This window comes from Scomber scombrus, chromosome 8, assembly GCF_963691925.1.
Source record: "Scomber scombrus chromosome 8, fScoSco1.1, whole genome shotgun sequence".
NCBI lineage: Eukaryota > Metazoa > Chordata > Actinopteri > Scombriformes > Scombridae > Scomber > Scomber scombrus.
Genome location: NC_084977.1, coordinates 23622586 through 23636602, shown reverse-complemented (window position 1 = coordinate 23636602; position 14017 = coordinate 23622586). Strand labels below are relative to the sequence as shown.

The 14017-nt window shown below is 39.6% G+C and overlaps 1 protein-coding gene across 1 annotated transcript in view; it reads right to left on the bottom strand.

Moving 5' to 3' along the window:
- anos1b (anosmin 1b) overlaps nucleotides 1-13501 on the bottom strand; it is a 49952-nt gene extending 36451 nt beyond the window's left edge. The window contains exons 1-2 of the mRNA XM_062424088.1: nucleotides 13176-13501; nucleotides 645-692 (exon numbers count right to left, since the gene is read on the bottom strand). Of these exons, the coding sequence (XP_062280072.1) occupies nucleotides 645-692; nucleotides 13176-13388 (261 nt within the window). The 5' untranslated portion in view covers nucleotides 13389-13501. The remainder of the gene's footprint in view (nucleotides 1-644; nucleotides 693-13175) is intronic.
- Between the last annotated feature and the right edge of the window lie 516 nt (nucleotides 13502-14017).

Below are 14017 nucleotides of genomic sequence, written 5' to 3'. Positions count from 1 at the left end.
ATTTTAATATATCCTATCCTATATAAAACACAATAGTAATAATGTGCCAGCCAGTCATAAACACCTGTTAACATTTTATCATTTGGCAAATGCTTTTATCCAAAATGTATTTTTAATATTTGTCATGGCAAAGAACACTAGAGCTGTTTGGTAAGATACAAAAGTTTCAATCTAAAAAACTATTTTTTTCAAATCTGTCTGTCACGTAAGGTTAGCAATTTATTGAAGAGTCAAGACATTTCAGACTTCTGCCTCATTTGGCACGGATTTAAAATGAACAGTTCCCCTCTGCACAATTATTCATCACTGGTAAATCTACTATTGTTCTGGGGAATCCTATAGCTGCTTGACCAGGCGGACATAACAGGCTTTCTCTCAAGATCCACCACCAGTGGTTAAAATGTCTTAATTAACCAGTGAGAGTTGCTGGTGCAGAAACTAGGAGGAGAACCTTCATCAGCTTCACACATGAACAAGACCAATCATGGCTGTTGGCACACACCATCAAGTTGGATGTACTGCTAACAAGTGTTAAACCTCTATCAAAGACTTGGTTTTAGGATATGGTTATAGTAATGACTGTGTAAATTCAAGTCAGTACAACGTTCTCATAGAAGTACATGTTTGTGTGTATGTGTATTTACCTGAGCGCAGCGTCTGTGGTTTTCACACCAAACCAGAACTTGGTCACTCTGGAAGAAAAACGGAAAGGACGAGGATTAAAACAAACACAGAGAAGGAAATAAATCTTTCACAGACAAATCATGTGTTTGACGACTTCTGCCTGTGTTCAGGGTAACTGACAGGGAGACAGAAAGCAAAATATTGTTAATAAAAGATTGCTGACCAAATTACATAACCAGAGCAAACCTGTCATGTAGATACACACACACTCAACCTTTCTCTTATTTACATAATCATCCTCCGGGTGCAAAATGACTTAACATACTGTGTTTGTGGCTTCTGAACCAGACAGAGATCACGTCACTTGGTAAGATCTATGTTTATGTGTGTATCTGTGTGTCTGCGTATGTGTGTGTGTACAGTTACTGCTTGGTGAGTCAAGACCACCAGTAAACATGGCTGCTATAACCACTGTGACAGAGGGAAACGTCATATGACCACAGCAACATAAATGCAGATGAACCAAACCAAAACCAAAAGTCTCCCGAGTATTGCAAATCTTTATTTATTCTATTAATAAAATGCTGCAGAACAGAGTGATCTCATACATACTTATTATTATTTATTGATCACACAAAGTAATGTAGACCTGCATAGAGCTGCAATGATTAATCAATTAGCTGATCGACAGGACATTAATCAGCAACTATTTTGATCATCAATTAATCATTTAGGCCTTTTTTAGCAAAAATGCGAAAAATCTTATAGTTTCAGGTTCTCAGATGTAAGTATTTGCTGCTTTTCCCTGTCTTACATTAAAATATGTTTTATATCTTTATGTTTGGACTGTTGTTCAGACAAAATAAGAAATGTAATGGCATTCCCATGGTGTCTAGGAAATTGTGATGGATATTTTTTTAGTTTTGATGTTTTGTTGATCAAAATGGTTGATCAACAATTGAAAAAATAATCAGAAGATTAATCGATAATGAAAGTAATAGTTAATTGCAGCCCTCGACATTTTCGGGTTTTCTTACAGTACATCATTGTGAAGTTTTGGTACTTAGTTATAAACATCATTAATAAATAATAAATAATCATCAAGATCAATATAACTGAAAATAAATATACAGTATGTACGGTGATTATCAATTATTAATTCAATAACTCAACTTATCTTTTAATCGACAACCATGCTAGGGGCCCTGTGGGGTTGTATTCAGTGCTTTGATTGAGTTAAATACCATCATGCTGATGTTACAGCAGGCATATTGTTTGTTCATCATCTAAGTGTATGTTAGCACGCTAAAATTCACTTAGCACTAACACATAATACTAATGAGACTGGTGGGAATATTTCAAGAATTTGGTTATAAGCCAAAGTGTTAATCAATTAAAACATTTAATTTGATTATGTTGTTACAGTAAAATTGAGTAAATTGATCCTGATGGGTACGCAAATGTCTGAAATATATTTAACTGAAATTCATTATTAATTATTGAAACATTTCACTCAAAAACAGATTTCAAATTCATGGTGGTACTAGAGGAAACGTAAGAGCATCGACAAAGTCATTAGTATTCATTGTTTGGACACCATGAATGTCTGTTGAGATATTTCACTAGTTAAGTGAAAACCTTGACTAGCTGGTGGCAGGTGGCAATGAATGTCTAACTGCACCTAATTACATGGCAATCCATCCAGTAGTTGTCAAGACACGTCACTAAAAAGCAAAAATGTCAACCTGCTGGAAGCAGTGGAGGAAAAGTCAGGAGATCACCGAAGTCAACAGGACTCTGGGGGACCATGTGTGTCTGTACTAAAGACTTGAACATACTCAGTATTAATGATGTCTTGAGAGATTCAGTCTGGTGTCTTACTGATATGTTTTCGTGCTCACTGCTCAGGTTTGGACAATTTTAACAGCCTCATCCCAGCTGGAAGCACACCTGAGTCATATTTTATTTCTAACTACATTTCCAAGTTTCACTACAAATTCACATGACAGTTGGATAAAGGAAAAGCTGAAAACAGGCATCTAAAGTTGTCATCAGGTAAATCTCTTAATATTTTGGCCAAATAACTGAAAAAGTAATGATATCCCCATAAGCCTTAGCTGTTGTTTTTGTATGTCCTAATGAGCAAATGTTAGTCTGCTATCATGATAAACTAAGATGGTAAAACATTATGCCTGCTAAACAGCATGTTAGCATCCTGATGTGAGCATTTAAGGCACCACTGAGCATAATTGCAGCCTCACAGAGCTGCTGGCATGGCTGTGTGGTTGCTTAATAACTTAAATTTAATTTAATTACTTAAATGCCTAACCAATATTCAGATCTGTTAACAATTACTTTTCTGTCACTCCATGGGTTGATTAATCAGTTAATCATTTTAGTGCTATTTCCCATTAGCCCTGTTGGTTTCACAATGTGGATGTTACTGCTTGTGTGCAACAACACTTAACAGGAATCACCCTGCAGCTTCTTTTCAACAGCTTCTTCCCCATCAACAAGTATTTATATCTTCTTCTTTTTTTAAGTTTCAGGAGATTGTTAATCATTTTAATGGTTTAAAATGCAGGCTGAAAACCGGGTCAGCTGTTTTAACTTGCATGGGTTAAATAGTCAGTGTGGCAACCTTCTCTTTGAAATGCTTTGTCATCATCGGCACAATCACGATGCCATCATCCAACATCAAAACAGCTATTAGAAAACTGGTGTGTGCACATTGTGTAGCGGTCTGTTGTCATGTGTGTGTCCCTCCAGAGACTATGAACCTCTGGTGTGTGTGTGTATGTGTGTATGTGTGTGAGCATGTCTGCATGTGTGTATGTGCTTGTACATTATGTGTAGGTGTGTGTGCATGCATGTGCAGTATGTGTGGGTAGGTGTGCGTGTGTGTGTGCGTGCATTAACGGTTTGTGTGGGTGTGTGGGATGAGCCCTGTTAACGACTCCTAAACCCTCTCCTGAGTGAGCTGTATTTAGCCTGAACCAGTTTCATCTCTTTCTACACACACACACTTTTAGCTAGCATTGTGCTTCTGGTATGACGAGGGTTAAGGGGTTAGAAATGGGGTAAAAGGGCTGAAATTAAAGGTTAGAGACTCAGTCGTAACATTCAAAACAGATGCAATTTCAGTAAAATTGGATTTCAACGCACACATTTGGAAATTTATGTCACCCACAAGCCTAGTAGTGAAGTATTTACTGTCATTTGAACAGCCATGAACTGCCACTGTAATCTGACTGCAAGGATTTAAGACTATGACATACTTTAAAGATGCGCTGCTTGAACGGTGTAAGTGTGATTAAAAGCTGCTTTGCGTCTGTAGCACGGGGACAGCTTCCTCTCACAAGTGTTGCACATTTCCACAACTGACAAATCATCAGCCTCGCCTGCTTTCTGCCGAGATTTGCAATTGAGAATATGTGTGAAAATGGGAAGAGCTCCAAGTTCTCCCCAAATTTTGTTTGCCTCATTCCTCTCATACTCTCACCACTGTCCATATCCACCGCTCAGCTGCTCACCACTGCCTCAATCATCCAGCTGTTGGCAGCAGTGAAGAGGCAGTCAGATTTCAGAGAGGAGACACAAGGAGTGCGGCTGAGTTTCACAATGTCTACAGAGAAATTCTGTCAATTAACTTGTTCTCTAACATAAATTTGGTAAATACATTTTAAAAAGTGTATTACATACAAGCGTTAGAATGCCTTTAAGACTAAATAAGTATTAGTGGGGTTGATATCATTGGCTTAACAGAAATCTGTACTAGTTGTTACGAGGGATAATACTGGGGACAGAAAAAGCAGCTTCTTATAAAGGTGGCCGAGAGAGAGAAGAAGAAGAAAGCAATGGAGGATTAAAGCATTGGTTAAACCCCTAATGAAAAGATTAGTAACAAGTCTGTGGGGAAGGATGGCTGGAAAGAGGAATGGATAAGAGAAGAAGCATAGAGACGGGTGTCATGGTATCACTCAAGAGACAGAGAGAAAACACCTCCTCCTTTGCCCACTATTTTTATGTTTCTTCTTGTCTTTCCTGTCTTTAAAAGGCAATTTCGACAAGCCAAAAGTATGGCTGCCCAGGTGCTGCTGCTGATTGCACAATAAGTGACAGTCCCCATGGATACAGGTCTTTAGTAGCAGTGTAATTCACACAAATAGAGGAGTTATTTTCTCTCTCAAATGTTTTTAAGCAGCTGGTATAGCTAAGAGGCAATCACATTCTCCTCCCATTAATGCTGTTTAATGACACAGTCAGGAACAACTTTACTAATCTGTGCTTAAAATTTTAACAGACATTAATTCACCCGCCAAAGTTTCACCAGCTTCACTTCTGGGAGACAAACTTTTGCAGACATTCAACAACATAATACGTGTTCCTTTGCGATGTGGTCATGTGGTAAACGAGTCCAGAACGAAATCAAGAGAAGTAAAACTTTTACATGTTTAACTGTAATGTGCTTTGCTGGATATTGTTAAAATATACTGTCATATACTTAAAGGTGCCCTGCGGGGTTCTTCTGTACACATTATGCGTATCCAAGAGGCCTAACAAACATGCTGAACACACTTCCTTTCTCTTAAAACATTTGTAAGTCAGATTTTTTGACTACTTACTTCTTCTTCACTATGTTTTTCTGCTTTCGTTGGCATATTACCCCCACCTGTCAATCAGTGAAATTATGCAAAAACATTGGGACACAACTACATGTTAACGCATGCATGTGTGTCCTTATGCTTGTGCATAAGACAAACAAAACGATTACCTTAGGAGGCACCTGAATGTGCAAGATAATGCGACAATCCATCTTGTAAGGCTTCAAATTAAAAACTTGTGTTGGCGGTTCGGGCCAATCAGCATCGTGAATCCAGCTGCCTCGCATGGTTTAATACTGTAGATGATGGATGGTGTTAGACAACCTGACAAGTATTTTTTCAAAGTGCCTTTTACAAACAGCTTTCTGGATGATTTCTCAGATGGTTCCGTGTAACAAACCATTTGGCATCAGGTTAACAAAACAAGGACCCACTCATAAAGATATTGCTTCATAGTGCTACCAGTGGTCTAAAACTCCACAGGGTAACTTTAATTTACATTAGCACTGTAAAATTTCCATTTGTAGTGCCACTCTGTAGCAAATTCCACTTCAAATACATATGGAGCATTCCTTTCATAATGTCCACTTTTCTTTTCTTTTTTTGATGGAGCGATATAATTCGCTGCTTTTAGTACTTCTGGCTTCTCAAACAAATTCCTTGCATTTCCCAGAATGTCTTTCTAAAGTTGCCAGTTGCCTGTACCTGACCTTGTATTAGGGTGGATTTTAAATGTTGAGTATTGAGGAGGAAAAAACTGTCAGAGGATTTGAATACACAGACACAGAATACATGCACAGACACACACTTTAAATTCCTACGTCCTCCTCCTTCTGCTACTCATCCAGATTAGCCCTTACTTTGGTCACACTCTGTCACTCTTTCTGCCATTGATTTGTACCCTCCAACTCTAGTCTAGTCTCTACACAGCTCTGCCAACTCCTGTAAAAATTACAGGAGAGGACTTGAAAATCATTGTGATGAAATACTGTAGATGCTTCAGTCAAAGAACTGAGGACCGTGAAGCCAGTTAAACATCTCCAGATTTCCACCAAGGCTGGCCTCACATCTTCATCCCCTCTCTTAATCTTTTTCACGCTGTCTTTCTTTTTCTGTCTTACTCGTCATAACATCCCCCCTTCTCTGTCACCCCTCTTCAGCTCTCATCTTTTCTTTCTCTCTCACTGTCTTCCCATTCCCCGACAGGCACATTCATACACACACATGTGGATGTACACATACACACACTCATCCCAAGTCAATTTCATGGGACACATTTGCTGTCAGAGCGAATCATGGCAGCTTAGGCGGGCCTGTGTGCCGTATGGCTATTAAACAGTGGTCAAAGTGGGGTTTCGTGGGGTCTCAAAGTGTGTGTGTGTGTGTGTACAGTATGTCTGCGGCAAAACAGCTGCACATTTAGAAAAAGTCAGAGAAAGAGAGAAGGAGAGGGAGGATTGGAAGAAGAGAAGACAAGTTGGATGTGGGAGACTGAGAGGAAATGGGAGGTAGGGAGGAAGTTGAAAAGAGCAGAGGGAGACTGACAAAAGAAGGTGAAAGATGGAAATAAATATTAGTTAATAGGAGCAGAGAGTAGACTGGCGAGAGGTGGTGGATACTAGTTGTGAAACAGGATACAATAAATTTTGGTGACTGCTGCTCGTCTGGCTGGGGTTTAGTCATCAGCCTTATTTTATTAATGGAAAGCCCACTTCAAATACTGTACGTTCATACGTAGTGGAAGAACATTGAACAATTTACAAATGCCTTTATTGTGGCTCAGTAATGGTTGTGTAGAAAGTTGTAAGTGTTGTCTTCATTTGCAAAGCTCAATGTAAAACCCAAGGACATACACAACTTTTTGGTCCAAAGGCTTTGTGCATTTTATAGCTCCTACATAAATCAAATCCATGTAGTCATTCTCACAAGACACAATGCTTGAAAAATATTAAGAGAATTTCTGTTCCGCCCAGCTTTTTATCCATGACTTTTAACAAAAATGTGCAAAACCCCATTTCATTTTTAACGATGGATTTCCACATGGCTCTATACCTACTCTATAAACACAAAGTCTTAAACTTTTATTTTGCCTGGGATCCGAGAGAGAATCTCTGAGCCTGAGACACGAGAGACCCGTCAGAAACAGAACTGACCCACAATGAAAAGAAACACTTGCACTAAAGGACTTCCACATGGCTCTGATGGCCGCTGAGTCCACAGTAATCATTGCTAAAGAATAACAACCTGATATTAGTGGATGCAGCAGCAGGGACACACACACGCATACATATGAACAAAACACACACACAGATATATGTGCACAATCAGCATGCACACGCACAGCTGCACACACCCTTTAGTGTTTGAAAGAGAGTGAGATATAAATCACACTTCTGCCAGATTCAGCGATAAAAAGTGTGTGTGTGTGTGTGTGTGTGTGTGTGTGTGTGTGTGTGTGTGTGTGTGTGTGTGTGTGTGTGTGTGTGTGTCTGTGTGAGAGAGGGACAGAAAAAGAAAGAGTGTGTGTACATATTCTGTGTGTGTGTGTGTGTGTGTGTGTGTGTGTGTGTGTGTGTGTGTGTGTGTGTGTGTGTGAGTTATGTGTGTGTGTGTGTGTGTGTGTGTGTGTGTGTGTGTGTGTGTGTGTGTGTGTGTGTGTGTGTGTGTGTGTGTGTGTGTGTGTGTGGTGGTCAGTGTTTGTGGTGAGGTGCAGTAGAAAGTCTGTTTAATACTAGGCATTAATCACCCCCAGATGACCAGAAGCAAGCACAGCTACAGTGTGTGTGTGAGTGAGTGTGTATGTGTGTGCACGCAGATGTGACTGCAACATGACTAACTTCCACTCAACTCAAGAATATAAAGTTCTTCCCAAAAAGCCTATGTTGAGGTCTAAACATTCCCGACAGAAGCCCCTAATTAGTGTGTGTGTGTGTGTGTGTGTGTGTGTGTGTGTGTGTGTGTGTGTGCGTGCGTGTGTGTGCGTCTGTGCACGTGTGTCAACGTTGGTGTTTGGGGTGGCCCACATCCTGTAAACAACAAGCATCACAATAACGTGGTTGTTATAATGGTCCTCAATCTCGTCCCATTCGGCAAGTGTCTTTCTGTTTCGGTTCAGTTCCAACAGCAACAACGAAGAGAATACTTGAATTTATCAAGTTTAGTTTTGCCTCAACCAAGAAAAATAGTCACCGGCAAGAAGAAGAATGGATCTAATTGCTGAGTGATCAGGTATAACGTCCCCTCACAGTTCTCATGTGGAAAAAGTGTCTTTCTGTCCGTCTCGTTTTCTGTGGCTGAAAGAACAAAGCCTTGCCGCTTGGTGCCTCGCCATTCCAGCTGTGATTTAGTGTCTTGGAATTTCTTGTCCTGGTTTCAGGTGAGAGTCAATCCTACACAACCCACAACTTTATCACTATCTATCCCTGCTTCTACCGATCAAATGACAGGGAGTCACAAAGCAGCAGAAAGAGGCATAATATCTCTGGGACGAATCAAACAAGTCTTTGTCTCCTGCTGTCACCCACCCCTCTGGCTGTCTCACTGCCTACCTGTCTGCCTTCATATCAGTCCACTTTATAGCCTGTGTATGATTTTGTGAGGATGTCTGTCTTCATATATGTCTATCACACCTGTCTGTGTGTGTCTACCTGCCGTCTTTTTTCCCGCTGCCCGTCTTCGTGCTTGACCGAGTCTGTCTACCTACCTTTATCTTTGCGTCTATCTCTGTGCAACCTGACCTGACCGTTGTCTCTGCTCTTTTTCAGAGCGTGACTGGTTCACTGACCGACCTCTGGGCTGATTAGTGCTACCTACCGCAGAGCAGCTTGGACACACAAACACACGCACATGCACGCACACACACGTAAACATGAACGCTCTTTCTCACACAGACAGCTCATTCAGGCACACACTGGCCCTCGGCCCTAGCTTGAACTGCAAACCATCCGCTCATCAGCACCACAGACCTGTGAGTGTTTAAGACACGCGGTCTAATCTAATCTACGACGTATGTGCAAAAAGTTTCAATTCTGCAGGCCAGCCCGCATTTTTTCCCCCTGTATTTTTAGGAGTTCACATCAAGGAGGAATTTTGGAATATGACAACATATATATGCTCATGTGTGCACACACACAAAGAGCTATAATTAAGCTATGACACCATACTAGGGAAAGTAGTGGAAAACCCAGGGAAGCAGCATAAAGAGAGGTGTAAATAGAAAACTGGTGACTCACATTCTAGTGGCTACACGCTAGCCACACGCACACTGAGAAAGAAGGAGCCAAAAACACAGGGTTCACCCACATAAAGCCAGAGGAAGCAATGTGTGTGTTTGTGTCTGATTGTGGTGACAGTGGAGGATGAGTAAAGCTCCATTTGCCCTTGCTGATGTTATAGTCAGTGGAGCTGCTATCAAAATGTTCTTTTAAACATTATGTTCCTTAAATGAATGAATGCTCTAACATTCGGACTCCCCCACCCATCAATCTCTCTGTGTTTCCTTACACTGTCCTATAATAGGCTCAGGGAGTGATGCTGTTTCCCAGGATGTGGCTGAGAGGAAACTTATTTCCTTATTTGCTCAAAGTTTAAAGCCTCTTTTTACTTTGGTACAATATAATGTTTTCAGTACACAATTTGTATCCTAAAATGAGTTTCTGAGTAAAACATTAGCACTGTCCTTTCCTGTTAGTCCTATTCTGTAATTCAAACAATTAATGACTTCTTTCTGTCAGATATATTTGAATTGAGATGCAGCTAATAATAACTAAATAAATTCATTAGGGATCAATCTCTCTCTCATTTTTGATTAATCTATATTGTGTGATGTTTAAAAAAGGCAAAACAATTACAAAGTTTCCCTGATCTTGAGGTGACATGTTCAAACTGTTTGTTGAGACAGATAAATTATCCAACCCAAATATATTCAATTTGATGATATAAAACTATACTCTTATTACAGACAATTTGTGAAGTCATTCCATTTAGCATTGAGTCTTAAATCTAATCTTAATTTTAATCTAAAAAAACTAAAAACAAATTAGAAGTGTAGGTTGGAAACAAGTGGAATTATCAAAACAAATTTAGATATTAGGAGGAAGCACAGCACTAAACTTGGGATAGCCAACTTTAGTGAATCACTACACTCCATCTTTCACTCAATCACTACTTATAATATAATAAAGATGCAATGTGTAAAATTTACACACTGCATTACACAAACAGAATGGACTTGGCAGAAATGGAATGCAATATTCATATGTTTAATTAATGTATAATCATCTGACAATAAAATTGTTGTGTTTTCATTACCATAGAATGAGCCTTTTATATCTACATAGAAAATGTGTCCTCTTCCATAGAGCCCACCATGTTGCACCGCCATGATTCTACACTAGCCCAGAAGAGACAAACCAAACACTGGCTCTAGAGGAAGGTCTTAGCATTTTTCGCAAGTTTCGTGGCGACTGTAGGTTCTTCTACTCACTTGAAAGGGGGGAGGGGTATTCAATTGGTTGCAATCTGAAACCTCACCACTAGATGCCAATAAAGCCTGCACACTGGTCCTTTAAAGTTTAAAGCAATTTGAGATGTCGTCACCATTAGCTGCAGAGTCCTTTTATGTATTATTGAATCTCTCTTAATACCTCAATAGTAGAGTCGCACAATGGTGATTATTGCATGCATAAAATACGACAAATTGCACTGGATCTTTAGCAGAAGGTAGTGGACATGCAATGGTTCTACTACTTTTTCTTTCCATTGTGGAGTTTTTGAGGACAATACATACTGGATAATTTTACACACTCGGACAATCAAAAATAAAATGGCGGAGGGTAAATACAGTGCACTATAAAGTAAATAGGGAGTGATTTCGGACACAGACATGGACCATTTACTGCACAGCACACCACAAAGTGTAATTGACAAACTATAAATGAAGTCGGTTGACCTTTGTTTTTCCTTTTCTGGATTCTGGAATATTTCATCAACAGGTATGTTTGCAGATGTCAGCAGGCAGAGTGAGGAAATCCTGGTGGTGTAAACACACCATGGACACCAGCTAAAGCCAAGAACACACACAAGCTGTGTTTACTGAAACATTTAAGAGTCATATCAGAATGGAATGCAACATTTTGTCCACATCCTAACATGTAACCCAAGTAGAAAATGAATGCCTGGCTTGTTTGCTACCTCCCAGTAAGTTGGTCTCATTTCCATCGCTGCTGTTTGCTCAACATCTGACTACTGCACTCCACTTCATAAAGTTTAAACCAAATGTTCCCTTTCTCACACCTCCATTCCAGAGACCCCAACACACACACACACTGACACAGACACAAACACACACACGCACATACACCCACATCTTACAGCTAGAGAGTCATCCAGGGGCCACCCTCATTACCCAATGCACAGGTGGCGGGAGTATATTCTGGATGGCCGAGGACCAGACCAAACCTTTGTTTTATACATGAACATATGCAAACCCACACACATACACACATGCACACACACATACATACACTTTCTTCTACACACCTCTGAGCCGTGGGGGCTGAACTTTGCGGTTAATGACTTTCCCACCCACTACACAGCATGCACATGTTGAAGCCGTTAACGATAAGTGGCTTTTCGTACTTGGTAACGTCCTAATGTCCCCGTTAATCTCACATTCCTCACTACAAAGGCTTCAGTGCATGGGCCAGCGATTTCACTAAGATGAGCAATTTTGTCAACTACTATAAGCTAATAACCTAACATTTTCAGTCTACCTTTGCCCCTTTAAGTACTGGCACAGGGCAAGTTCTGAGCAAGATCAAAACATTTGTCCAAAACACCCTGATGAAAGCCATGTTGGAAAAAACATTGTTTGAGTCAAGATCATGAATTTTCTTCTTATTAATCATTTAAGTGCTTTTCCAGTGTGCATAACAACAACATCTCTTAACTGACTTAAAATCATTGTAGGGACATTGTTTCTGAAAATGCCATTTTTGTATTAAAAAGGAAGGAATGCAATTTTTTTTTTAAATTAAAAATAAATCTGGAAGAAAACCATATTGTTATAATGAATAAATATATTTTCTTCAGAAAGCAACATAGAGTTACGGACAAAAAGTGACACAACTACAAACGTCGTAGGTATGTGTGCATCTGGTGTGTCAATCAGAATGGAGAATAACAGCAGTTTAGTATTGTTGAAATTGAGTTTAATGACGCCTCTAAACTTTCATGTCATAGGTCTGACGAAAATGCCTGTGGTCACATCCATCACTGTGCGCCGTCATCACGCACAAATCACAAACTGAAAACTACTGAATCTGCAAATTCACTTAAAAGTCATTATGTCAGTGTGTTACTACTCTATGAGAAAATAATTTCAACCTAAATTCCACTGTTTTATTTAAATACTGGCTGCACCTGATTGACTAAAGATGCTCATTTCTATCCCTTCACTTCAGCTCACTCTTCCAATATCATCCTGTGAAATATTTTAGGATAAGCTGCTTTGAGTGTAAAACAAATTAGCAAAATGTTGTTGTTGTAAACAAAATCCCTGCCGAGCCCACTGAACTATATGAATCAACAGTTATAGAGTTGCAGTGTGTTTTCCACAATACAGGTGGCCTGTAAAATTACAGAATATATATATATATATATATATATATATATATATATATATATATATATATATATATATATATATATATATATATATATATATATAATGCACCTTTTAAATCAAGAGTTTATGTTGTAGTCTAAAATTATGCAGCCTATTTGCGCTTACATTTGCGCAATACAGACACCTTTGAGGGTCACATAGCGTTATATTATGTATCAAACTAATGTAATTAGGGATTTAAGTGGCAAACAGCATCAATTTGCCTAATAAGATGGTAAATTGGTGCTCTTAATGAGGGTCATAATGTGTCAGACATTTACCTGGATGTGTCTGAAGGCAGCGGTTAGCTGAGTCATGTGCAGAGTGAGACACCTGGACGTGCATCTAGCGCTGTTGATTTTCTCCTGAACATCCTCCTGCTCCGGTGAACTCCGGCGAGCACGCGTCACCGCCAACACCGCACACAGGAGCAGCAAACTGGCCCGACGAACTGACATGGCACCGGGATGTAAGTACGAAACAGAATATATCATGGACGGTAAATTAAAACGGTAGAGTTTTCTTCTTCTTGTCCGGAGCGTCAACCTCCTGCTCGAGCGACCTTAAGTTCAGAAATGAAGCATGTGCGTGCTTCTCCTGCCTGCGCGTGAGCAGGGAGTGGAGCGGCTCTACCCCCCTCGCGGACACTCCCACCACAAGTGCAGCCACGCAGAGTCTTCATCTCTCATCGTCTAACATGACACTATCCTCAAAATCATCACCATCATCATTATTGTCACTCACACCAATTCTCCCACCACATGTATACATCTAGTTACCAACTTCCGTCATCATCATCATCATCATCATCACAATACTGTTTTTCAGCATCTTCATCATTTTAATCTTCACCTTCATCCTCATGCAATTCGTATCACAGGTGTTCATGCAACAATTTGTCATCATTGTAATTGTTATCTTGATGATTTTCACACAGGGAAGCGCTGATCCAACTTTTTCCTTTTCTAATTCTAATTCTGATACCTTAATTTAAAGAATCTGCTGATTCCTGATCCAATACCTGTGTTTTCCTTCAATTCAAAAATGTAAAATGTGTATTATAATTTTCTTGCATCACTTTTATCAACGTTCTCTTTTTTATCATTTAAACAGATTTTTAAAA